The sequence below is a fragment of the Aspergillus pseudodeflectus genome (genome assembly GCF_044049435.1).
Source record: "Aspergillus pseudodeflectus strain CBS 756.74 chromosome Unknown BJX68scaffold_6, whole genome shotgun sequence".
Taxonomy (NCBI): Eukaryota; Fungi; Ascomycota; class Eurotiomycetes; order Eurotiales; family Aspergillaceae; genus Aspergillus; species Aspergillus pseudodeflectus.
The window spans coordinates 861306-886742 of NW_027263782.1; the positions used below are offsets into that span (position 1 = coordinate 861306).

At 51.6% G+C, this 25437-nt stretch overlaps 9 protein-coding genes across 9 annotated transcripts; 4 read left to right on the forward strand and 5 right to left on the reverse strand.

Moving 5' to 3' along the window:
• Positions 1–841: 841 nt before the first annotated feature.
• Positions 842–3052, reverse strand: BJX68DRAFT_263202 (Hsp70 family protein; the record flags this gene model as incomplete). Its single annotated transcript, XM_071044633.1, has 4 exons — positions 842–2634; positions 2719–2784; positions 2839–2956; positions 3026–3052. The coding sequence occupies 4 exons, from the start codon at positions 3050–3052 to the stop codon at positions 842–844; spliced, it is 2004 nt and encodes a 667-aa protein (XP_070903177.1).
• A 1866-nt stretch (positions 3053–4918) lies between these two features.
• On the forward strand, positions 4919–7416 carry BJX68DRAFT_229254 (uncharacterized protein). The gene is made up of 2 exons (XM_071038992.1): positions 4919–7046; positions 7100–7416. Exons 1-2 carry the CDS (start codon positions 5527–5529, stop codon positions 7182–7184), a joined length of 1605 nt encoding a protein of 534 aa, XP_070903178.1. The 5' UTR covers positions 4919–5526; the 3' UTR covers positions 7185–7416.
• Positions 7417–7833: 417 nt separating this feature from the next.
• On the forward strand, positions 7834–16117 carry BJX68DRAFT_253103 (SKI complex RNA helicase subunit SKI2; the record flags this gene model as incomplete). The annotated part of the gene is made up of 15 exons (XM_071042667.1): positions 7834–8060; positions 8121–10446; positions 10477–10638; positions 10690–10966; positions 11044–11231; positions 11283–11462; positions 11509–11841; positions 12614–12670; positions 12741–12819; positions 12907–13367; positions 13415–13599; positions 13645–15512; positions 15560–15735; positions 15783–15903; positions 15951–16117. 15 exons carry the CDS (start codon positions 7834–7836, stop codon positions 16115–16117), a joined length of 6807 nt encoding a protein of 2268 aa, XP_070903179.1.
• Positions 16118–16861: 744 nt separating this feature from the next.
• Positions 16862–17351, forward strand: BJX68DRAFT_263206 (uncharacterized protein; the record flags this gene model as incomplete). Its single annotated transcript, XM_071044634.1, has 3 exons — positions 16862–16885; positions 16956–16987; positions 17036–17351. The coding sequence occupies 3 exons, from the start codon at positions 16862–16864 to the stop codon at positions 17349–17351; spliced, it is 372 nt and encodes a 123-aa protein (XP_070903180.1).
• A 481-nt stretch (positions 17352–17832) lies between these two features.
• On the reverse strand, positions 17833–18800 carry vip1 (putative actin cytoskeleton protein (VIP1); the record flags this gene model as incomplete). Its single annotated transcript, XM_071044635.1, has 3 exons — positions 17833–18514; positions 18577–18663; positions 18718–18800. 3 exons carry the CDS (start codon positions 18798–18800, stop codon positions 17833–17835), a joined length of 852 nt encoding a protein of 283 aa, XP_070903181.1.
• A 490-nt stretch (positions 18801–19290) lies between these two features.
• Positions 19291–20156, reverse strand: BJX68DRAFT_263208 (uncharacterized protein; the record flags this gene model as incomplete). The annotated part of the gene is made up of 3 exons (XM_071044636.1): positions 19291–19809; positions 19866–19939; positions 19994–20156. The coding sequence occupies 3 exons, from the start codon at positions 20154–20156 to the stop codon at positions 19291–19293; spliced, it is 756 nt and encodes a 251-aa protein (XP_070903182.1).
• A 1000-nt stretch (positions 20157–21156) lies between these two features.
• BJX68DRAFT_229266 (uncharacterized protein) lies at positions 21157–23591 on the forward strand. The gene has a single exon (XM_071038993.1). The coding sequence runs from the start codon at positions 21266–21268 to the stop codon at positions 22883–22885; it is 1620 nt and encodes a 539-aa protein (XP_070903183.1). The 5' UTR covers positions 21157–21265; the 3' UTR covers positions 22886–23591.
• BJX68DRAFT_179643 (uncharacterized protein) lies at positions 22987–23591 on the reverse strand. The gene is made up of 3 exons (XM_071037183.1): positions 23355–23591; positions 23084–23297; positions 22987–23000 (listed from the first exon to the last, which is right to left on the reverse strand). The coding sequence occupies exons 1-2, from the start codon at positions 23460–23462 to the stop codon at positions 23172–23174; spliced, it is 234 nt and encodes a 77-aa protein (XP_070903184.1). The 5' UTR covers positions 23463–23591; the 3' UTR covers positions 22987–23000; positions 23084–23171.
• A 22-nt stretch (positions 23592–23613) lies between these two features.
• Positions 23614–25265, reverse strand: nscC (FAD-dependent monooxygenase nscC). Its single transcript, XM_071038994.1, has one exon. The coding sequence runs from the start codon at positions 24959–24961 to the stop codon at positions 23663–23665; it is 1299 nt and encodes a 432-aa protein (XP_070903185.1). The 5' UTR covers positions 24962–25265; the 3' UTR covers positions 23614–23662.
• Between the last annotated feature and the right edge of the window lie 172 nt (positions 25266–25437).

The window sequence follows — 25437 nt, forward strand, 5'->3', positions numbered from 1 at the left end:
TGGCCCGGTGCAATGTGGCTGTTCAGAGGGCCAAAACTCAATCGATTAGGTTGGGTAGACGAGCGCAGAGGGCGACAAGTCCAAAATGTATACCCTCCTGCATATGGATGGCTCCCCACTCGAGACTTGACCCCCTTGAAACAATCCAACAGGAATGCTTCAGGAGCGCTCTGAAGTAGAAGAATCTGAATGTGGACTAGACTCGCTCTGGCACTGAACAGCTGGCAAGGCCAACACGACACCAGAAAGGCATCGAAAAGGCATCGTCCTAATGGTAGTTCCCCGGTTGGTTTGAGATACGAAGGCTGCTAACATCAAATCTGTGTCAGAGCATCGAGGCTCAGACATCTGAACGGAGCCTTCTGAGTGCTATCATAAACCTTCGAAATCAAATCAAGTTACAAACTGTTAAAAACTTTGTTGAATCGAGAGGAGAATTTCCTGTTCTATTATCACACATGCTCCAAGTCCACCACGTCCGATTCGCTTTTGTGGTCCCAAGCCGTAATGTCATTAAGTTACAAATTGTAGGCATCCCATCCAATGGTTGCTCCCCGGAGAAATCAGTATGCTTGCCCGATCAAAGGGTATGAAGCCATGCGGGGATAAAAGAGAAAAAGAAAAAAGAAAACAGTAAAATAAAACACCCGTACACCGAGACAAACGACCCAAGAAGCAGGTCATAAAGTATGTATACATAGAATGCAGGTTAAAACAGTCAGAGAAGGGGAAAGAGATATCTAGAAAATCGCAAAAAAAAAAAAGATGGTAAAAAAATACAAAAGATCGCCATTATTAACCTTGCGGTTAAATGTGGCGGTCATTGATGGTGGTGGTACATTTATTGCTTGTTCTCACCCTGGCCGGACTCGCCCTGGGGAGGCTGCTGCTGCTGCTGCTCAGACTGGGCCTTGTGCATCTTGTCGAAGAGGGTCAAGCTGGCAGTCTGGAGCTCATCAGTCTTTTGCTTGAGCTCCTCGGCGGTGGCAGCAAGCTCGCCAGACTGGTTCTTGGCGACAAACTCGCGCAGAGTGTTGATCTTTTCACGGATCTGCTCGGCCTCGGCCTTGTCGAGGCGGTCCTCGAACTCCTTGAGGGCCTTTTCAGTGTCGTTCAGGACGCTGTCGGCGCGGTTGGCAGCCTCGATAGCGGCCTTACGCTCCTTGTCCTGAGCACCGTATTTCTCAGCATCTTCGACCATGGATTGGATCTCAGAGTCGGAGAGACCAGAGCCAGAGGCAATGGTGATGGACTGGTCCTTGTTGGTGGACTTGTCCTTGGCGTGGACGTGGACGATGGAGTCGGCATCAATGTCAAAGGTGACCTCAATCTGGGGGACACCACGGTGGGCAGGGGGGATACCAACAAGCTGGAAGTTTCCGAGCAGCTTGTTGTCCTTGACGAGCTCACGCTCACCCTGGAAGACCTTGATCTCGACAGCAGTCTGGAAGTCGGCAGCAGTAGAGAAGGTCTGGGACTTTTTGGTGGGGATGGTGGTGTTGCGGTTGATCAGGCGAGTAAAGACACCACCGAGAGTCTCGATACCGAGAGACAGAGGGGTGACGTCAAGGAGCAGAACGTCAGTGACTTCACCAGCAAGGACGGCACCCTGGATGGCAGCACCGATGGCGACAGCCTCATCTGGGTTGACCGACTTGGCGGGCTCGCGGCCAAACATGGACTTGACGGACTCAGTAACCTTGGGCATACGGGTCATACCACCGACGAGGATAATGTCCTGGATCTCGCTGGACTGGAGGTTGGCATCCTTGAGGGCCTTGCGGACGGGCTCAATGGTGCGGTTGATGAGAGGGTCAACCAGAGACTCGAGCTGAGCGCGGGTCATCTTCAGGTTGATATGCTTGGCACCGCTGGCATCAGCAGTGATGAAAGGAAGGTTGATCTCGGTCTGGAGAGAGGAAGACAGTTCAATCTTGGCCTTTTCAGCGGCCTCACGGATACGCTGGATAGCCATGCGGTCACCAGAGAGGTCAAGCCCAGACTCCTTCTTGAACTGCTGGACAATGTGGCGGACGAGGCTAATGTCAAAGTCCTCACCACCAAGGTGGGTGTCACCGTTGGTCGACTTGACCTCGAAGACGCCCTTTTGGATCTCCAGGACAGAGATATCAAAAGTACCACCACCAAGATCGTAGACAGCGACAACACGGTCAGCCTCCTTCTCAAGACCATAGGCAAGAGCGGCAGCAGTAGGTTCGTTGACAACACGGAGAACGTTGAGACCAGCGATCTGACCAGCGTCCTTGGTAGCCTGACGCTGGGAGTCGTTGAAGTAGGCGGGAACAGTGACAACGGCGTTCTTGACGGGCTTGCCCAGGTAGTTTTCAGCAGTCTCCTTCATCTTGTTGAGAACGAAACCACCAATCTGGGCGGGAGAGTACTTTTCGCCACGAGCCTCAACCCAGGCGTCGCCGTTGGTGTGCTGGACGATCTTGTAGGGAACCTCCTTGATATCGCGCTGAACCTCGGCATCGGTGAACTTGCGACCGATGAGACGCTTGGTGGCAAAAAGCGTGTTTTCGGGGTTGACAACAGCCTGACGCTTGGCAGCAATACCGACGAGACGCTCGCCATCCTGGGCGAAAGCGACGACAGAGGGTGTTGTGCGGGCACCTTTTATTGAGTCAAGTTAGCGAAGTTCGAAAAGAAATTTCTGCCCGACATTCCGGCGTAGCTCGGCCATCAAGCTCAACGTACCTTCAACGTTTTCGATGATCTTAGGGGTCTTGCCCTCCATGACGGCAACAGCGGAGTTTGTGGTACCTGGATAATCGCGTTAGAGGCGCGTTGCGATCGAAATTAAGCTCAGTTACTTACCCAAGTCAATACCAATGACCTGGCCCTTCACCTTCTCCTCTGTCGAGTTCCATCTCCGGGCAGCGGCGCCAGGGAGTCTGAATGCGGGAGCACGAGCGAAAGGAGCAGTGCGCGGAAGCTGATTGAAAGAGGGAAAAGTCAGATTTTCATGTCTTCAGTGATGACTCTGCATGCAGGGGTGACTTACCGCGCGGGAGAGACGAGATGACAACATTGTGATGGGATTAGGAGGAACAAAGGCAAATAAAATAATACAGGAATTAAAAAAGGCTATAGGAGCAGCTCCAGTCGATTCAATCGATAGGAGAGAAGGGATGGAGATGCGGGTATAAGACGGAGAGATGGAGAGGTGAAGGGGGATAGTTGAGGAAGCAAGAAAATTTTTGGCGTCCTTTTGGAAGACGAAGGAAAGGGAGACGGCAAAGAGGACTAGTGGAAATTGCGCGGAGAGCTTCGGCCCGTCGTCGACTGTCGAACTTAATAGAATCGCTGAATCACCCGGGTTGGCCAATCATAGCTTGATACTGGAAGCTCTCTGTCCGCACCGCCTGGGATGCCGATCTGGCTGGCAGCTCGATTCATGTCCACGTTCTTTTCATGTCGTATCTACCAGCACATTCTAAATAACCCCTTCTCAACGGGTGTACTAGCACTTCCTGATACGGTGCTGAAGACTTAGAAGCTCTACTTGACTTGAGTTTCCTCCTCAGTATCTTCTCAATCTCAAACAACGCCACGCATATACGCACGTGACCTGAAGCTCATCCGCGTATCCGACCGAGGCTTTGCCGCGTGTTCGACGGAACTCTCTCTTCTCTCCGATAGTACGATGTATACTTCAGAAAGCAGTCGCCACGCCGAAAAGGCCGGTGTCTCTCTTTTTATTCGTGTCTCGTAGGAACAGCGATTGCATATTTAAACAATTCCATTAGTGCTTCAGATCTCGGAGATTTTTACCTGGATTTGCTGGCTGACCTCTTGTAAGCTCCGGTCAGAACGCCGCTTGGAATATATATTTGAACTCCCGAATATAAGCGCGTCGAGTTGACATTATTGAGTTTCTTGATCATTACTTCCACTTCTCGAATAACTCCTATCATAAACTCAATCCTTGTTAATGCAACTCCAGTGCTAGGTTAGGAAATATATAGTCCTGCAAGAAAGATCACTTATATCGCGGGATTTGCTTTGAGCACCCTGTGCGCGAGCCAAAGTTCCCAATTTTGGCGAGCAAAACCACCGTTTCAGCGATGTATAAGCGATCCAACAAGCAGAGCCATTGCAAGCGTGTCATACGCAGCAGCAGATTATAACCAACCAAGATCACACCACTGGTGGGATTTCGAAAGAGACTTGTACGGAGTACTCGACCGCAGTCGCCGCTGGCAAGTTCCCCGGATCGAGCAACAAGTCTTACGTCATCCGTCCGACATCCATCAGGCGTTGACTCCAAACTCGCAACATCAATAATACTGGCCCGACGACTGGGGAAGTCTTTCGCATCTTATTTCTTTTCCCCCATGATCAGTCGCAGACAGTCCGGAAAAGAAAAGAGAGGAATAGCTGCAACCTCACTCCAGTCTGCGACCTTGACTCAAACCGGGTTGGACTGAGCTGGCTCGTTCCAACGTCTCAGGTATCTGAGCTTTCCCTGACGTTTGGGTAACAATTCGAAGCTCCACCAAACACAAGTTACCTTCTAGAACAGCACGATCATTGCCGCCTCAAGCCCCAAAGTCGCTGTGTCATCGTGATCGCCTGTCTGAATCGTTGTTGTTCGCTTTGGCAATAGCGGCGTCTACCTCCAGCTGCACCCTTTAACAATGTCACCGTGATCTTGACCGTCTCCTCACCATGACTACAGATCCAACACTGTTGTTAGTCTCAAAAGTCCCAGTGCCCTCGGGGTGTTCCCCAACTTGCTAACTCACATCACCTGTTCTTAGGTATCACCCAACAGAGTCGCTTGTCCTTCCAACGAAACGCCGTTTCTTCCCTTTCAGAATACCAAATTAGTCTGTCGCACCCCTTCTTTTATCAATAATGCAACCGGCTTGAGTTGCAGGCTAACGCCCTGTAGCCACCAACAACTTCGACACTACATTAGCACCACCGATTCCGATAGGATATACGTTGTCGTCGACCGGGTGGTTTATGCAATTCATATCTCGACGCGAAAACGAGAGACAATCGCTGTTATTCCGTTTGAGCCAAAGTGTCTCGCGGCGGGCTATGGCTGGATCGGCGTTGGGGGAACCGTCAACGGCGAGTGTGCTTTTGTAAAGCTTTCCGATCGGAATGCGCGTGTCTCCCACGATACATTGGCTGCTGCTCAATCGGCGGACGTCGATAGCGCTCTACCATTTGATCTCGCATCTCCCCTGAGAACCTCGCCTCGGATACTGGCTGGAGCAGAACAGACGGCATCAGGGTCTAGTCCGAGTCAGCTGCCAGAAGTTCAGCTACACAAATTTGGTGGCAGCATTGTCAACTCTGTGACAATTCACCGTCTTGCTGGCGACGAAACGGGCTTCTTGGACGAAGATGTTGCAGTTCTCAGGTACCATATTGCCTTGACATAATCATGTTTGCCGCTAATAATTCTCTCACAGTAACAATGACAAGACAGTCACCATTTATTCGCTCACCCGGTCAAAGGTCCTGACGAAACTCGGCCACTCGGCGTGCATGAACTATGCCGTCATTTCTCCCGACTCGACCATTCTGGCAGCTGTTGGTGATGAAAATAAGGCTTATTTCTATCGAGTCAGTCGTGATGTCAGTAATATTAGTTCGACCGACGCTGGGGAGAAGCTTAGTGGCTGGAAACTGGCACAGCTCCTCTGTACTGAAATGGACATTGGCACCAGAATCGACGATAAATGCTGCTTTACCATCGCGTTCTCACAGTCTAATCGACTCTGCGCCATTGGATCACAATCCGGAGTGATTACCATCTTCGACGTCAGGACCATTCAGAATCTCGGCGACACACCTTCCGAGAAAAACACAATCATTTGCCATTTCAACTCATCGAGAGATTGCTGTGCTGGGGGAGCTGTCCGCTGCATGAGCTTCTCGCCAGAACCCTGGGACCTTCTTGTGTGGCTTGAGGATAAAGGACGTGCCGGTATTGCGGATGTCCGCCAGGCGTTTATTCGCCGACAGATTCTTCAATTAGATATGAACGAGCCTGGATTAGAGCAAGTTCACACGGAGCCGATGATTGCCAATTCTGCGGGATTAGGACTCGATTTGGATAGCAATTCTCTTCAAGATTCGCGGCATGATCTTGATGCGCGGGCACTGCTTGATTCAGTTGAAGGCCTTGCAGGCGGTCGATTGGGTGAAAGCTCCGACACCTCGCCTTTGCGGGAGAGTTTAATACAGGACCTGACTGAAAGGGAAAGGCTGATAGTGGAGTTTTTGAATACAGCGCGCTGGACATCAAGGTTAGAAGATGGCCTGACGGCCAGGGCCAATACAAATTCGCATCCACATTCCGGATCTCGAGCCAGACCGTCAGGTCCCACAAGTGGAGCTAATCGATCACCTCGTCCTACCTCACCTCGACCTGTCATACTCTCACAGAGCAATTACGAGGCAGGAAATCAAACTGCAAACGCGGGAAGCTCAACACCCGATCCACAACCGAGCCTTACAATAAGCTGGACTGCTTCGCCGGCCGAGCTGCAGTCTGCCACGTTGGATAATTCGGCCCATACCGTGGAATCAACAAGTTCTAGTGACCAGGGGAGTTCAAGCAATGAAAGTGGGACTGCTAGTCGACCTCGTGGAACAGTAACTAGACCAACGGCGAATTTCGACTACTCCAGTACCACGCCGAGTTTGCTACCACGGCCGCGAAATCACCAGCGGTCTCGGTCTGCCCACAGGCGACCTGAAAGACTCGAGAGTAATCTGGATATCCCCCCTAGCCTGAGAGCAAACATTGTGGCCGTGGAGCGTTTACGCCGGCAGCGACAGCTTATGAATGAGGTAGAGACTCAGAGCCGAAATCACCCGCGAGATTACCGGTACCTGCAACAGCCGGCGCCGCCGACTGGCCTTGATCATTTGCGCTCGCCTCGGTGGATTCGAAGTGTGATGAACGACATGCCAGAGCGTAGTAGCATGGCCTTTGGGCGGCGGGATCTGGATCCAAGCAGCTCGGCTGGACTTGGCTGGGGTGCCAATGGAAGAACATTGTAAGTAAGACCTGTCTATACTGTCCCTGAAAGCTAATTATTGACTTTTCTAGGTACATTGCAACCGTGTCTGGTATCTTTGAATATCAAATCAACGTCATGGACCGGAAAACCTTTCCTGTGATTACATATCGATGACGATTCTTCCTCACAGGGCGCTTTTTTACATATTCTGGCGTCATAAAAGCGGCTTTTGTGACTGTTGAACTTGTGTCTTCGGATTGCTGATTGTTAATTCACTGGCGCGGCAGGGGTATCCATCATTGTATATTGCTGGTTTGCAGTGCTCCAGCTCGGCGTTTAGTTTACTACATAGTATCTAGTCAATACTCTATCCTAATATTCAATCTATGAAATAGCTTAATGTTAAGCCCCGCAATACGTTTTCAATACATGGTTAAAGAGAAGCGTTTGTGAAGGTGAATAATGTGCCTTCCCAGACGGAGCTGTAGTCACTGTTGTCTCCACCCATCACAGTGAACGTCAGCGGAAAGCTCTGGTGTGCCTTCCCCCACTAAAACGTCCGACCTTCCGACAGCAAACTATGCATTTACTTTGTTCTTGGAGACTTACAAAGGATCCTCTGCATTTGATTAACCAATCAAACTGATCATATAGATTCTTGTTCGTTTCGTTCAATTTTTTGAATCTTCCGCCGAAGACGCGGGGTTCTTTTTGCACCGCTCTCCAGAGTTTCGTCAAGAGCTTAGAACAACCGCTACTGGACACGTCGTCCTTTTATGTTCTATTATCTCTGGGGTTTCTCATCTGAAACCCCCAGGCAACAATGGAGACACTCGCATCGACCTTGGCTGGCCTTGATTTAGATTCCCAGGGTCTCGGTGGAAGGGCCTTTGACGCACGCATTGCCGAGGAAGAGAATGGCGCCTATGGAAACCGCGAGCCTCGACGCAGAACACGACCAAGTGCCGCGGAGCTGAAACAGGAATTGGAGAATGAGTTTTTGACTCCTTCGCCTAGATTTAGTCCGGAGCGGCTGAATCGTCTCCAGAGGTATGTCCAAGTGTCGTCCCCTTGACATGCGATCGACAATGTGGCTGATGCATTGACCAGGAGATGGGATGTACCAACGGATTACTCTGACCTCTTCGAGGTCGCTGGTACACAAACGCGGACAATTGTTCGCTTTGACCGCGAGGGTCTAGAGGGACGAGTTACTGGGTACCATGAAGTTACCGTCCCCGCAAACAGCGCAAATGCAAAGAATTCGACGTCCTTGCTCCGTCGGCCTGCTGGTCGTGCTGATTTTGTCCGTGGTGCGGCTGGATTTTTCCCGTTTGCCCCTGGCGGTCTAGAGGGCGTTGAGGCGATCGCGGAGATGGAGACCGAGGTTCAAAATGCAGAAATCGCCAGATCCAGTGGGAAGCAAACTGGGCTGGACCGGATTATCAATTTCGGCTCCGAGGGTGGCTTGTTGGAAATTGCCCCTGGGTTTTCGCGTGGGCTAAAATTCGAAGAGGCAAAGTCTAAAGAGGCCGCAGAGGAGGATGAAGAAGTTGAAAACACCCTCCAGGAAGAGGACGCTGATATCAATCTTGACAAGGACGAGACCATGTCCGATGTGGAGGGAGGAGTGAAAATCGACGACGAAGAGAGCAGCGAGGATGAGGAGGAAGAGGATATCGACTCCTTATTACCCATCGAGTTTCCGTCTCTCGAGCCACGCAACGCACTTCTTTCCGCCGTACAAAAGAAGGGCGGCAGGGAATGGGCACACGTCGTGGATGTCAACAAGGAAATCTCCAACTTTCACGATTTGGTGCCTGACATGGCTCGTGAGTGGCCATTTGAGCTGGATACGTTCCAAAAGGAAGCCGTCTATCATCTAGAAAACGGAGACTCTGTCTTTGTGGCGGCACACACGTCGGCAGGTAAAACGGTCGTCGCGGAGTATGCGATTGCTCTCGCTGCTAAACACATGACGAAAGCCATCTACACCTCCCCGATCAAAGCTCTCAGTAATCAAAAGTTTCGCGATTTCAAGAATACCTTTGACGACGTTGGTATTCTGACAGGAGATGTGCAGATTAATCCCGAAGCCAGCTGCTTGATCATGACTACCGAGATTCTGCGGAGTATGCTTTACCGCGGAGCAGATCTGATCAGAGACGTGGAGTTTGTCATCTTTGACGAGGTGCACTACGTGAATGACCTCGAAAGAGGAGTTGTCTGGGAAGAAGTCATTATCATGCTGCCTGAGCATGTCACTCTAATTCTTCTGTCTGCTACGGTGCCCAATACCTACGAATTTGCCTCGTGGGTGGGCCGTACAAAGAAGAAGGATATTTATGTTATCTCAACGGCCAAACGACCTGTCCCTCTCGAACACTATCTCTGGGCTGGAAAGGGCAAATTCAAGATTGTCGACTCGAACAAACGCTTCCTTGAGAATGGCTGGAAGGAAGCCGATGACATCGCCTCTGGAAAGGATAAAATTAAGGCGCAAAAGGCCGCCGAGGCCCAGGCCCAGTCTCAGGCAAGCAGGGGTGGTGGCCAGCAGGGACGAGGGCGTGGTCAGGCGCCTGGAGGAAGAGGTGCCCCTCGAGGAGGAGGAGGAGGCGGCCAACGTGGAGGGCCACAAAGAGGAAGAGGTGCGCCGTCCAATAGAGGCACCGGTAATATTGCTCGTACAGGCCGCGGTGGAGGACGAACAACTGCTGCGCAGGACAAGACCGTTTGGGTGCAAGTTGTTCAGCATCTGCGAAAGGAGAGCCTACTTCCGGCGTGTATCTTCGTCTTCTCCAAGAAACGATGCGAGCAAAACGCCGACTCGCTATCAAACCAGGACTTTTGTACAGCTTCTGAGAAAAGTCTAATTCACATGACGATCGAGAAATCCCTCACTCGCCTCAAAGCAGAAGACCGAGTGTTGCCGCAGGTTCTTCGACTTCGCGATCTACTAAGCCGAGGTATTGCCGTCCACCATGGTGGACTCTTGCCTATCATGAAGGAAATCGTGGAGATTCTGTTTGCAAAAACCTTGGTCAAGGTTCTCTTCGCCACCGAAACGTTTGCCATGGGGCTGAACCTGCCCACCCGTACAGTGGTGTTTTCAGGATTCCGCAAGCATGATGGCAAGGGATTCAGGGACCTACTCCCCGGCGAGTATACTCAAATGGCGGGGCGTGCTGGCAGACGAGGTCTCGACACAGTTGGCTACGTGATTATCGTCAATTCCGGCAAGGACGAGGCGCCTCCTGCTGGCGCACTGAGAAAGATGATCCTGGGTGACCCAACGAAACTTCGATCACAATTCCGACTTACTTACAACATGATTCTCAACCTACTACGTGTGGAGGCTCTCAAGATTGAAGAAATGATCAAGAGGAGTTTCAGCGAAAACGCCACACAAGCCTTGCTGCCGGAACACGAGAAGCAGGTACAAATCTCAGAAGCTAGTTTGGAAAAGATCAAACGTGAGCCTTGCGAGATTTGTGATGTTGATCTCGCAGCGTGCCATGACGCAGCGATTGAGTACAGCAAATTGACGAGCGAGTTGCATTTGATGTTACTTTCGTCCCCTGTAGGAAAACGGCTGCTCATACCCAAGCGTCTGGTAGTGTATAGAAAGGTAATATCCGTACCCGCACCCCACACTTCGGTATGATGCTGACCATTACAGGACGGATTCCGAACAGCAGGTGTCATAGTCCGAGAAGTCGGCGGAGGCGCCAATCCTGTTATACAAATCCTCGAGATAGGAAAATTGGCCAACAAGCGCCACCCGAGCGAGATTTTGCCCTTCCTCCCGGCATTCAGACAGTTCTTTAACCCCCTGCCTACTCGTGCCCTTGACATGACACTCAAAGTTTTCAAGATTCCAATTACTGATATTGAGTGTGTCACCAACACCATGGTCAAAGTCAGTGGTCCGCCGTGGTACCTCAATATTAAGAAAGGTGGGTTGTCGATCAAACGGACAAACTCCGTCACCACAAGTCTATCCCTTATAACAGCAGATCTGACCATCCCGCAGAGGCAATCAAGTTTGCGGACAAGGAACTGTCCAAGTTATGCTCTTCTTGGACCACGCCGGTTTGGGACGAACTAGATTGGGCTAGGATCAAGGAACTACAGCTGCGGGATATCCTGGATAAGAGGCGCGAACAGGCGGCTATTGCTCAGTCATGCGAGAGTCTCAAGTGTCCTCAATTCGTCAAACACGTACGTCTTCACAATCCATCGAACGTCATGCCTGTGCTAACAGTGCCCTAGTTCGAGATGCAACGCGACGAGTGGCAAATCAAAGAGAACATTTCTGCGCTGAAGCAGCTCATGTCGGACCAGAACCTTCAGCTCCTTCCTGACTACGAACAGCGTATTCAGGTGCTCAAGGACCTCGGCTTCGTGGACGAGCAGTCTCGCGTCCAACTAAAAGGAAAAGTGGCCTGCGAGGTAAGTTTGACACAGTGGGCTTCTTGATGATTGCTAAGATCTATAGATACACTCTGCCGATGAACTCGTTTTGACGGAGCTTATCCTGGAGAATGTTCTTGCTGACTATGAACCCGAGGAAATCGTGGCTCTTCTATCCGCCTTTGTATTCCAGGAAAAGACGGAGAATGTACCCACCTTGACGCCACGCCTGGAAAAGGGCAAGGAGGCCATTGTACGGATATCAGAAAAGGTCAACGACGTGCAAATCTTGCATCAGGTCATCCAATCGAGCGAGGACCAAAACGACTTTGCCAGCCAACCGCGGTTTGGATTGGCAGAGGTCGTCTACGAATGGGCCAAGGGAATGTCGTTCAACCGGATCACAGACCTCACGGATGTGATGGAGGGGACCATTGTTCGGACGATTACTCGACTTGACGAGACTTGTCGCGAGGTAAAGAATGCGGCGAAGCTGGTTGGAGACCCGACTCTGTATGCGAAAATGCAGGAGGCGCAGGAGAAGATCAAGAGGGATGTGATTTTCGCGGCGTCCCTGTACATGTGAAAGGTTGTGTCAATATAGATAGAAACGGATGATGAGGCGATAAGATACCCAGTATCTCCCTCCTTGTGGTTCGTTGTCTCGGCTCTCCGTTACCGTTCCCACGTGGGCAAACTTGGGCTTTATTTTTTTTTTCTGCCAGAAAAATCTGTAAGAGTACAGAAGGGGCGCTGGCTGGGCACAACCACACTCGCTATCCACAAAGGGCCTAGAATCGAAGTCTCTAAGTCCTAATATACCTTGGCAGCTCAATATTCTCATTTCATAATAATAATGCCCCTCCAACTCTTCTGTGAACCACAATCCTGGATGAAAATTCTCTTACCGCGCGGGGCCGTAGGCGGTTTGATTCGCTGCCCTAGGCGCGGGGCCAACACCGCCTGAAAATCCACGAGAAGAAAACCAAACCCAACAAACCCAAATCTGCTCTCTCCTTATTGATCCTCCCTCTTCTTATCTTTCCCCTCCTCGTACCCCCCCGCCGCGCTTCTTTGATTCCACCACTCTTTTGCGGGGATCTTTTCTTCTCGAGGTCAACTATTGTGCAACCAGGGGGTCGTTGTTTTGGTGCGATATGGATGTTGCAGCGCTGCGGAACCGCATCCAGGCTACACTTGACGCCAATGCGGACAATCGTCGGCAAGCGGAGATTGATTTGAAATATGTATGTGCTGAGCGGCGAAGATGGAATTCGAGGGGTTACTCGTTGCTGACAACTGCTCTCTAATCTCAAGGCCGAGACGCAACCGGGTTTTATAAACGCCTTGTTGGATATCCTGCAGGGGGAGCAGGTCAATGCCGTCCAACTATCGGGTATGTCTGAAAATCTGCCATCCGGCGTGGGTTTTGCTTGAACGAGGCTGCTTTTTCGAGAACCGAACTTACTAACGATAAGGAAAGCGGGTGTGTATCTGAAGAATCGAATCAACCGAGGATGGTCCCCGCACGAAGAGAGCCCGTTGCGCGCACCGATCCCCGATGAAGAGAAGCCGGGCTTCCGAGAGAGGCTGATCCCGGCCTTGGTATCTACGCCTCCCAACGTTCGCGCCCAGCTCGTCCCTCTCCTCCAGAAGATCCTGCAGCATGACTTCCCCGAACAATGGCCCGGGTTCCTGGATATCACCATGCAATTACTGGGTACAAACGATGCGAGCTCGGTCTACGCGGGTCTACAGTGTCTGTTGGCTATCTGCCGCGTGTATCGGTTCAAGGCGGGCGACAAGCGGGATGAGTTTGACAAGATCATTGAACATTCGTTCCCTCAGCTGCTGAGCATCGGATCGAAACTGGTCGATGAGGAGAGTTTGGAGGCGGCGGAGATGCTCCGGATTGTGGTGAAGTCATACAAGCATGCTATTTACGTGAGTGCTGTGCAAGAGAGCAACGAGATCGGGACTGATTTGAATAGTTTGAGCTTTCACCGCACCTGCAGTCGCATCAGGCGACAGTCGACTGGTGCACTTTGTTCCTGCGCATTATCGCCAAGAACCCCCCTGCAAACTCGATGATGGAATCAAAGGAGGAGCGCGAGCTCAACCACTGGTGGAAGTGCAAGAAATGGGCCTACGCCAACCTGAACCGTCTATTCATCAGGTATGTGAATTTTAAGTCGAGTTCTTCTCCTCTAACACCTTTTAGATATGGAAACCCCACCACCATCACGAAATCTAGCTCCCCAGACTACTCCCAGTTTGCGAAGGCTTTCATCTCAACTTTTGCGCCGGAGATTCTCAAGGGCTATCTGCAAGAGATTGACAAATATGTCTCCAAGGGGCAGTGGCTCAGCAACCCTGCTCTTTCTTATACTCTGATCTTCTTCGAGGAATGCGTCAAGCCCAAGTCCATGTGGGATCACCTCAAGGCGCACATGGATAACTTGATTGCCCACTTTGTCTTCCCTATTCTTTGCCAAACAGACGATGACATTGAGCTGTTCCAGACCGACCCGTCCGAGTATCTTCACCGAAAGCTAAACTACTACGAGGAGGTCTCGGCTCCTGATGTCGCGGCTACGAATTTCTTGGTCACCTTGACCAAGAACCGCAAGAAGCAGACGTTTTCGATCCTCACATTTGTCAACGGTGTCGTTAGCAAGTATGAGGCTGCTCCCGATGACCAGAAGCAGCCGCGGGAAAAGGAGGGTGCTCTCCGAATGATTGGTTCTCTCGCATCTGTCATTCTTGGAAAGAAGAGTCCGATTGCGGACCAGGTCGAATACTTTTTCGTTCGACACGTTTTCCCCGAGTTCCGCAGCCCTCACGGATTCCTCCGTGCGCGTGCCTGCGACACTTTGGAGAAATTCGAACAGCTTGACTTCAAGGACCCCAATAACCTGATGATCATTTACCGAAACATCCTCGAGTCCATGACGGACACTGAACTGCCCGTCAGAGTGGAGGCCGCCCTCGCTCTCCAGCCTCTCATCCGACACGATGTCATCCGTACCTCCATGCAGCAGAACATTCCCCAGATTATGCAGCAACTTCTCAAGCTCGCCAATGAAGTTGACGTTGATGCTCTGGCTAACGTGATGGAAGACTTTGTCGAAGTCTTTTCTGCAGAGCTTACTCCTTTCGCCGTGGCCCTCAGCGAACAGCTGCGCGATACCTACATGCGCATTGTCGGCGAGCTACTGGAGCGGAATGCCGCCAAGGGCGAGGAAGACACCTATGGTGACTTCTTGGACGACAAGAGCATTACTGCTCTCGGTGTTTTGCAGACAATCGGCACCCTTATTCTTACTCTGGAGAGCACACCCGACGTGCTCCTTCATCTCGAAACTATTCTCATGCCTGTCATTAGCATCACCCTCGAGAACAAGCTCTACGATCTGTACAACGAAGTCTTCGAAATTATCGACAGCTGCACATTCGCTTCCAAGTCCATCTCCCCCACCATGTGGCAGGCCTTTGAGCTCATCCACAAGACTTTCAAGGCTGGAGCCGAGCTGTATCTGGAAGACATGCTACCCGCGCTGGACAACTACGTCGCCTACGGTTCTCAAATGATGGTTCAAAACCCCAACTACCTAGCCGCTGTTGTCAGCATGGTTGAGGACATTTTCCGTGACGAGAAAGTGGGTGGTGTTGACAGAATCTGCGGGTGCAAGCTTGCGGAGACTGTTATGCTGAACCTGCGTGGCTACATTGACCAGTACATTCCTGTCTTTATCGAACTCGCCATGAACGTCATCGATGCGGGCGAGGCGCGGACAAAATCGTACCGTCTCCACCTGATGGAGATGGTCATCAACGCCATCTACTACAACCCTGTTCTCAGTCTGCAGGTCCTCGAAGCCAAGGGCTGGACCAACAAATTCTTCAGCACTTGGTTCTCCAACATTGACAACTTCCGACGTGTCCACGACAAGACCCTTTCGATCGTCGCTATCAGCTCGCTGCTTACACTCAAGGCCGACAATGTCCCGGCCAGCGTACAGCAGGGCTGGCCCAGGTTGCTCCAAGGTGTCACCAGGCTGTTCCAGACATTGCCTGCGGCTATCAAGAGTATGTATCCTCGATTAATCTAATGAGTTGGCGCTAAATTTCTCTAGACCGCGAAGAGGCAACCAAGGAGTCGGACTTTGTATATGATGATGACGAGGATGAGGACGAGGGCAACGACTGGGACGGAGAGGTTGAGTGGACCGAGCAGGATGAGGCCGAGGCTGGCCCTGAGGGTGATATTCCCGACGAGAGTGCCGCTTACCTTGACTTTTTGAACAAAGAGGTAAGTTATATCCACTCTATCATTCTTCAACAACTAACTCTCTTTAGGCGCAAAAGTTTGGCTCTTTCGCTGGCGATGAAGAGGATGATGAGCTTGACGAGGAGAGCTTACTCGAAACTCCTTTGGACAAGGTCGAGCCTTATGGATTCTTCAAACAAGTGTTCCTGGGTATGTTCGCGCTCGTTCCGTGTGGGATTTCAGCTAACTTGGTGCAGGTCTCCAACAAGAACAACCACAACTTTATGACAACTTGACGAATATTCTAAGCGCGGAAGAGAAGCAGGTCATCGAGTCTGTTTTCCACGAAGCGGATGCAAAGGCTCTCGCCGCGGCCAATGACGAGGCTGCCAAAGCTGCCGCTCAAGCCAACGGAAACCAATAGATTTTGACACTGGTGTTAAAAAAAAGCAACCGGGCAGTCGATTGGAAACCTGTCGACTCCAGGTGAAATACGCATGTCTACGATATGAACGAAGCCATGTTGATTTGTGGCCTCCGTTTTGGACACTTATTGTTCGTGCCGAGTATATCGTCACGCAGCCACAGGATACGTCATAACGTGACCTATGCTTATTGTTTTACTTTCCTCCCTGTTTAGAACGTTCTGTCGCGAGATCATTTCTTTTGTTCCATCTAATGACAGTACTGAACCCCCTTCGCCTATTCTTATCCTGTTACGAGTCCTGTCAAAAGTCCCATCCTCATCATTCGCCCCTCCCTTGCCCTATCCGTCCTTTCGCCCCGATTCCCCCAGTTGATCAGCTTCTCCCCCATTTCCTTCCTTTCCACGGCATGAGCATGAGAATATAATGCACACTTGATTTTCCACGGACAAGAACAGAAAAAAGCAGAAAACCTTACGCGGAAAACGCCATGAATGCCTGGACATAACTGGGACTTGATGTCAGATAGTTACCATCACGTGATTATATAATCGAGACCACACTTCTTCCAGACCACCTTGTGCAGTCACGTCAGGCTACTCCTTTTTGTCGATCAAACAACTCCGTAACCAAAGAATCGACTGTGCTATTATGCAAGAGTGCAGCTTGTGGGGCCATTCCGCAGGGTGACCTCTTGGTCTTCACCGAGTTCGCACCCGCTGCTCTAGACCCACAACGTCATCATGATGTTACTGAAGACGTACCTCGTAAGCATTGACTTGATATATTTAAACCCTACAATAACCTCCTTGCTTCAACTCATACAACATACCACAGTTGATTACCATTAACCAAACGCAATCCACAAGGTACCTCCGCTCACCTCAGCCTCTCAGCCCAACTAACCCACGCCGAAGAACCTCAACAACCAAACAACCACCACCGAACCAACCCACCCAAAGCACATCCCTCAAAATGTCTGCCCGTCTCTCCGGCCGCCAATCCCCACCCCCCGAGGCCCAAACGGGCGCTCAAGAGAACTCCCCTCCCGGCTCCGGCCGCACAGACGCCAAGTTCGCCCCGCCACCAGAGTACGCGCCCAAGACGGCGGAGGCCCACAAGGGTAAAGAGGACGACGAGCGGATGAGCGGGACGGCTGGGTTGACGAGTAACCCGGTTCATCCACTTGAGGAGATTGAGGCGGCGAAGTATAAGAAGGGGACTTGTAACTAGGGGACTGTGAACTAGGGGATTTTATTGAATTGGGATTTGCTTTGTATATTATGAGGTTATTATGAGGGAATTATGATGAAAGAATTCATTATATTCTATATTCTGGCATTTTCAGGTTTGGCGTTTGAGAAATTAAAAGGTGTAGAAGTCGTGTACAGAGTAGAGTGGATGCAGCTGAGCCTGCAATCTGGTCTGGCTGGTTGGACTCTCATAGCAGTGGACTTAAGGGTAAGTGTTTTACATAGTTTTCAATTCATCCCACATGGTCTTGAGTGCCACGATTGTTACATCTCTGGTAAGCTGGAGGAAGAATCTGAATCAATTCAATTTGTACTGTCGCAGACAGGCAAGGAATGCACAGAGAAGAATAAGAATGACATCATGCTAGAACACAACTGCGGAAATTGTGGAGGTCATAAACAACGTCACATAGGTGGTCATTAAGTTACAATCATCAAGAAGCACTAGGGCAACAAGAGCTTCAGGAATCAAACTTCGCCTTCTCGGCAAAGGTAGCAGAACCAGGAGCAGTCTCAGCCCCAGGGGGGACAGCACCAGCCGGTGCAGCAGCGGCAGCGGCGGCAGAGGTAGAAGTGTCGCCCTCAGTGGGCTTCTCCGTCTCTGTCTTTTCAGTCTCCGACTTCTCCGCCTTACCACTCTTCAAGTCCGCGAGCCTCCTCGCCTCACTGTGAATGTCGCGCACCTGCTTATCGGTCTGGGCGTAGAATTCGCGCAGCTTCTGACCCGAGGGCGTGCCCAGGGCCTTTTCAAAGTAACTGTGTAGTCCGCGCCAGCCACTCGATGCCTTATCGGAGATCTTGTAGCTCTCGTCAAGCCCCTTTGCGCGATCCGTCGCACCGGTCTTCTTGTCAAAGTTGCTCAGGGCGTTTGTGAAGCGCGCGGAGAAACCGTGCTTCTGGTCGAGCGAGATGGCCTTTTGAATGGCCTGGTCGCTAATGGTATAGCCGTGTGCGAGGTACTCGGCGATGATGCGCGAGCGCGGCTTGTCCTCTTGCTCGAGGTCGTGGTTGTGCTCGTCTTTGGCTTCGGAGGCCGTGGCGCTGTGCGAGCCTGCGAGGTCGTCGATGCTTTGAGCAGCTTCGACGTGGACGATTGAGCTGCCTAGCTTGGTTTGGTCAAGGAGGAGGGCGGTTTTGGCGGCGCTGTGTTGGTTAGTTGATGTGTTATAGGTGATGAGCGGGTGACGTTGCGGGGTCGGACTTACGCATCCTTTTCGAATGTCACTGTTGCGGACTTGGAGGCGTCGGGTTCGCTGGAGGTGGGTGTGACTGAGATACTGACAATCTTGCCGCTGTAAAAATTGGTTAGGAATGAAATCAAAGCAGCTGCAAAGTTGGGCGCATACCAGAAGCTGAAGAAGTCCTGGACCTCCTTCTCGGTAGTGGAGGGGGAGATGCCCGAGACGTGAACGGTAGTGTGGTCGGACATTGTGATGATGGTATTGACTAGAGAGAGAAAGCTGATATAGGATTTTGTAGAGAGATGGAAAGGTTGACTGGTAACAGGAACAGGAAAAGGGAACAGCTCGCGGGGTATTTATTGCATGGATGACGATTACCGCCACACACTATGACGTATCTCACTAGCTGCGCACAGCCACAGTGGGCCACGCTTTGATCACGTCTCGCAAACAACTCCCAGGTATTCAGCCATATCGATAAGTATAGACCAAGGCAGTAGCATTATGATAAAAATAGCTGGCGCCAGAATTGTAAAGAAAAAGAAATGAGCGAAGCGAAACGAATATGCGAGAAATATAAACTCCGTGTCACCAAACGATTCCCTGTTGCGATGAACATGCATCGACCGTCGAAAAATGTGGCTCAGAGATTAACGAAATTAAATAGGGAAGATTGATTGGAGACAATGGCTCTATGAGTTCGTCTCATGTGATAACATGCGGCGGTATTGGACTCGATTATGCGCTCGAATTGTTCTGCCCATTGAGCTCGAGCTCGAGATCCCGTATGCGCCGCCGCAATATCTCATTCTCATTCTTGAGCGACTCCATTTCCCCGCGCGAAGCTATCTCATCCGGACGAAGGACCGCTGGGCCTGAGAGTGCACGCTGTTGCGAGAGGGAGCTGCGGCGAAAGCGCGCGCTGTGTGCGACATGAGAGGACTGATCGTGCCTTCGCTCGTGGGGCTGCGATGTGACGGAGATAAGGCTTTGAGATCGCTGCGGCGATACAAGGGACGGTCGTCGGCTTCGACCGCTTGCTCTTGATCCCTGGATGACTGGAAAGTATGAGGCGCTCAAGCTCGAGGAGGATCTGTGTCGACGCGATGCTGTGGGGTATACAGGGCCGGAGATGTATGTGGACCCGTAAAGTGTCTCGAGAGAGTCGTTGAATGAGGTTGAGGTAGACGATGTGGTAGATGCGACAGAGGCTGTTTGGTTGCGGAGGAGGGTGAGTTCCCTTGACAGACGGTTGACCTAGACGGGTTGGGTGAGATTGATCTCCCTTGAAGGGGGACTTTCGGGTGACCCACCATCGCTTCCTGTTCCTGCTCAAGAATGGAATGAATATCAGAGGGAGAGAGGGGTTTCGGCTGTCGCAGTGACCCTGAAACCGGCCATGATTAGACGAATAACCGTATGTTGTGTGCTGTAGACTTACCGGATGCTGCTCTGGCACGTCCATGCTCCCCGGATTGGCCTGCGACATCGGGGCTTTGACACTTCGAGATTGTCGGAGGACCCAATGCCTGCGCCCTTTCTGTCGCCGCGCGGGGTCGGGATCTTGAGTATGAAAAGGGGACTTGGGCGAGTTCTGGGGACATTGTGCGAATGGATCTCGGATACAAGGGAGAAAGAAGGAAACGAAAGATGACGGGGCCACAGGCAGCTTAATCTACTTTTCAAGGGGCTCGATGAGAAAGAAAAGAGATCATAGTGAGTCGGACAGGGAGCTCTCTGCACGTCACCCCTTGTTGATGGCCCTGAGGGAGAACGAGAGGGAGGGATGCGCCTTAGCGAGATGAACAAAGAGAATGCATGAGACATGTCAGCAACCTTCTCCGGGCGTCTTTGTTCCAGTTTCCATATTAAACTCATGGTTCATGCTCGGCGTTGCCATGGAATAGAAGCAATTTTTTATTGATGTTGGATTTGCAGAGGGTACAGGAATGGTTCCAATATCATCGACTGCCTGTGCCAGCGTCCTTCAACCCTTACTAAAGATATCGTCGAGGCTCCGAGACTCGGTCAAGTAGCCAACGCAAGAACATGCCCATTGTTACCTATCTCCATGCAGACCATGCAGAATACCCTGTTGCAGTTGCAGCTGCAGCTAGTAGTCATGCAGGCTACTTGCGACACCTGCCTCCTTCGCTCACGAAGGGTCAAACCTGCTATCAAACGAATTGTGCCAAGGTCTTATCGACAATTCGCACAGCTCCGAAGAAGCATAGACCGAGGCAGCCCTTTGCGCATTCCTTAGGTCCTCAAGCTCGCATTTCCGAGCTCTTGACATCTGCAGATATGGCCCGCCGTTTGAGCGACCCCGGGTGGAATCAATACGTTCAAAACCGGTTTCGGAGCAATTGATCAACAACTCCGCATGAATAGCGCAGTACTGATATGTCAGTCCGAGTATAGGCGACAATAAGTCAATAATAATGTAAGTCAAATGCCACTGTTCATCATCACTGCAGGAGAAAGAAGAGAGACAAGAACGAAATTGACATGTCACGTGCAGCTTTCCTCCGCTTAGGTAATCAAGATTTACAGCAAAACAAACAAGCAACAGTCAGAAAAAGGGATTCTGAGCGATGAGCGGCAGCATATTTGGAGTTCGGTTTGATAAGCTTTGCGTCAGAGCTCGAGACCGGCCTACGCAATTCTTCCTGAACCCCTGAACTAACTAGGGCGCGACAGCAAGCCCCCCCCAATGGCCCGTCCGAACGAACCCCCGACGACAACCAACATTCCTCCCTTTGCTAAACCTCTCGCTCCTTACATCAAAACCCGCCAGGAAACCCTGCGTATCCGACAGATCCTGACAGCCTACCTCCAATCCCTAATCACCTACGATGACAACGACCCCGAGCACCAGACTCGCCTCGCCCAATCGCACTTTTCACTCTGCGTGCCCGATAATGCGGTGAAGGGGGTGAAGCACATTCCCGCGGAGGTTACGGGGCTCAGGAGGGAATATCTACAAGCTTTACAAGCGAATGTCGCTTCAAGGAAACAGCACCAGCTTGTTTCAGAGAAATTGGCGGCTGCTGCGCAGGTTGAGCCGGGGGCTACCCCTTCACACGATAGCTCGCTGGAGTTGTCGTCGTATTTGAAGCTTGTTCAGGACCGGCGTCGGCATGCGAAGCTGCAGGTTTTCGGGCATTATCTGCAGGAATTGCGGGGGCGGGATACCGCTACTGTGGAGGATTTCGAGAAACGGGATCGGAACCAGCTCGCCCTCCACGAGAATCTTGTGCAGGAAGACCACAACGGCAGTGGCGCGAGAGATAGTGATATCGAAGGGCTAGTTCAAAAACTGGAACGGGCGGTTATTTGTGCGAAATCACAGCTTGACCGGGAAAAGAAGCTATACGAAGACCTGAAGGCGCGGAACGAATCGATTGGTTTCAGCAAGGATGCCGCTGACCCCTCAGCCAAAGTTGCCGCGCTTCAGCGGACGCGTGATGAACTGGTACACTGGGTAGAAGAGAAGTTGGTAGGCAGTGGAAACAACGGAGAAGCCCCCGTGGCGGAGCTGCCCGCCGAAGAAATCGAAGAGTCCGCTCGGATCCTCGAGGAACAACGGGTCCGGATTCGGGAACAGTATGCGGCATACACGGATACCCGCAAGCGCTTGCTCGAGGCCGCAGCTCGAGCTTGCCAGCCTGTCTTAACGGCGTCCACGAAACCTCCATCCCAGCCTCCAGACCTCCGAGGCATGTCCGTCGAAGAATCCCTCCCAATAGAACCGCTTGAGGTCTTGTCATTTGCAAGCAGTATTCTCCACCCGCTATCCAAGAACCAACGGTCTCTGGCGCTGCAAAAGTTCTACCTATCTGGCCTACTCGCTAAGGAAAAGGCCACGACGCTTCGCATCCTCAACCGTCTGAGCGACGAGAGCCATCTCCTCCCCGAGTACCCGATCCTCGCTCGCCAGCCTCGATTTAAGCATGCCACTGCAGCACTTGGTTCCCGGCAAGCCGCAAGCCAACCAGATCCGGCCAAACAGGACGAAATCATCAATATGGCCGAGGCATGGGCGTTTGCATCCGCAGCGGCTGGGTCAAATGTGAAAGAATACGTGGAGCAAAAGGTGGGCGATGGGAGCGAGCGGGCTCAGGTCGCACAGCAGGAGCTGCAGAGAGTGTATGATTTGCTGAATCAAAGCCTCGAGGAGGCCCTTGAGGATGACCAGGCGGGCCAGGCGAGCAGTGATATCTGGGCTTCGGAAGCTCAGTCTGCGAGGCCTGGCACAAGGCTGGCGCGGTCGAATCAGCGCTCAAATGGGCCTTGGTCTCGATTAAATGGTAAAGTTTGTGTGGATGACTAGTGACACTGAGTGTCTATGCAGCATTTATTGATAGTGATACCCCGGTATATACATATACGAATTTAGCATTCACAGACGGAGTCTACACAAACAGCTCTTCGAGCTTCGAAAGGACCTACAACGCGGTGTCGAGTTAGCGACCATCTTGACATACCACCTTCACCTTCATAGCGCACAACAAGACAGTGGACAACTCACATTCTTAATATACCTCACACCTACAATGATCCCATCTTTATCCTCCAACTCATTCTCCTACTGGAACGAGTTATCTTCGCTATATTCATCAAGACAGCACAGCCCCGGCCCGAGTCTCGCCACGGATCTTGTCCAGTTCATGTCTTTTCACGAACTCGTCGGCGTCGAGGAGGAGTTGGCGATATCTTGTGTCGGACTCTGCTACCGAGGTTCTCTGACTACTCATGCTATCAGTGGCCCTTCGTAAGGAAGAAGATAGGCAACAACATACCGAGAATGGGAGGCAGTGCCAGACTGCAGCTGTCCCTGATCCGCCAGGCTGCGCAGCCTTTCGCTCCCGCGGATCATTTCCCTGCCGGTGCCTATCTGCTTCTTCCATGTTTCGACTTGAGCGTCGTTTTAATTCACTTTGCTCTCTATATCAAGATTAATGAGCTCACAATTGATGAGTAGCGCAAGGAAGAGAAGAGGTAACTGCCAGGAAGAAGAGGATTGATCATTGATCTAGGTAACGTAGCTGCGGTACCTAATGACTAGGCCCGATATGGCAGTGCTATGGAAATGACTAGTTCATGGCGATCATTTTTGAACCTGGCTCCGCTTCTCCGCGATCTCCCTCCACTCACTCATCGGGCGATGCAGTGTATAAAATCTTTGCCTCGACCGCTTCACCGCATCCTGACACCTTCTCCACGCTCCATCATAATATACCTTGATGGCCTTTTCCAACTCCCGGTTTTCTCTCTTTGCATTTTCCAAGGCCTTTGCCAACTCCACTCCGTCAACAATCGCATGATTGCCCCCTTCCCCGCCGAAAATCGGCATCGCGTGCCACGAGTCACCAAGAAAAACCACTCCCTTCTTCGCACACCAATCCACATCATCTCTCGTCACAAACACGCATCGGCTAACCCAGTTGAACACCCGATGACTCTTCATCGCCTCCCCGTTCAAGAACACCGACCACGGCTTCGCCAGGTCCCGTGTTGCGATCTCCTCTAACAGAGCGGGTGGGATAATCTTGGCCTCTTCGGCTGATATATCAGGCTTGTACAACGGATCGTCTGCGCCAGTGTTGGGTCTTGAATATGACCAGTCCATTTGTACTTCCGTGTTTGTGATGTTGCATATTGTCAGCGGAGTGTTGAATCCGTCTCCGACGCCCGCAAGGATGTTGCTCTCCCCACAATGAGGACGGACGACTCTGTCAAATTCCTCGCGGGGAAGACGCAGTTCTCCATGAAATACGACGACAGGTACGACTTCGGGAATCACCTCAGGGAGTACGAGACTTCGAACGGCGGAGTGGACACCATCTGCGGCAACGATCATACTACCCTTGTACCGAGCACTGTTCTCAAATTCCGCGATGATCACCTGTCCGATACCTCCATTCGCGTGTCCATCCTCTCCCTGGTTGTTACTTTCAAGCTCGTGCTTAATCCCACAAAGTCGATGCCCAAAGCGTATATCAATCTCCTCCTCCCCGCAGTCCGTAATCCACCCGCGCAGCGCATTGCGATTCGCCCTTACAATGCTCTGTTTTGCCTCTGGCGGCGGCTTCACAAGACAAGCGCCCGTATGGTTATCTTTCAGCGCCTGATCGATCCATCCAGACCCACCGATGTGGCGGTCCGGCGCGACACCCTTCGTCAAACTTGACAGCGGGATCCCACCGAGGGCAGAGAGGAGCGATGTGTAGCCCCAGTCGCGGATGGAGATGGCGTACCCCTGGTTTCGGGACGGTGGGGACGCTTCGAAGATAATGTTGGGGATTCCGGCATTTGTGAGGAGACGCGCAATGGTCAGGCCTGAAAGGCCCGCGCCGATTATGAGGATCGGAAGGGATGAGTTGTCTTTTGACGGCGAGCTGGCCATGGCGGTTCAATCCGGTTCGGTCGGTTGGTTGGGCAAGGACAGGGCTGACTTCGGGCCTCAGTTGTGGGTATAGGTTTACGCGCCGTGAGAGGGAAAATCAGAGCTCGTTTATCATGCCGTCGAACTCTCTGAAATTAACAGCGCCTGGTTATAATCCGGGCGGCAGGTTTGGTTTGGATATCGGATTTTAAGAGAGAGAGACTGTGTGTGTGGTGGAATTGTCCGAGGATGGCCAGGGATGTCGTGAATATTTCCTGCACGGGCAAGTCTAGATAGATACCCAAAGAGACACATTCCTGGAGGCTGTTGTCGATCTGCCATGGTAGAAGCAGGTGTATCCTCTTGTACATCTACAATCGTAGCGAAGTAAAGATGTAACGCGTCGAATGATGAATTGATGTTTCTAGGGCTTCTATTTAAGCTAGGGCATGCTTGGTGGGTAAGTACTAGGTACAGCGCTCCGATTAACCACCAGT

Bases quoted from the DNA above. Each gene is read 5' to 3' on its own strand.
- BJX68DRAFT_229254 (XM_071038992.1), top strand. From the start codon at position 5,527: ATGAACTATGCCGTCATTTCTCCCGACTCGACCATTCTGGCAGCTGTT. The intron at 7,047-7,099 runs GTAAGTAAGACC...TGACTTTTCTAG, and splicing joins GGTGCCAATGGAAGAACATT to GTACATTGCAACCGTGTCTG.
- BJX68DRAFT_229266 (XM_071038993.1), top strand. From the start codon at position 21,266: ATGGCCCGTCCGAACGAACCCCCGACGACAACCAACATTCCTCCCTTT.
- BJX68DRAFT_179643 (XM_071037183.1), bottom strand. From the start codon at position 23,462: ATGGAAGAAGCAGATAGGCACCGGCAGGGAAATGATCCGCGGGAGCGA. The intron at 23,298-23,354 runs GTATGTTGTTGC...ATGAGTAGTCAG, and splicing joins GGCACTGCCTCCCATTCTCG to AGAACCTCGGTAGCAGAGTC.
- nscC (XM_071038994.1), bottom strand. From the start codon at position 24,961: ATGGCCAGCTCGCCGTCAAAAGACAACTCATCCCTTCCGATCCTCATA.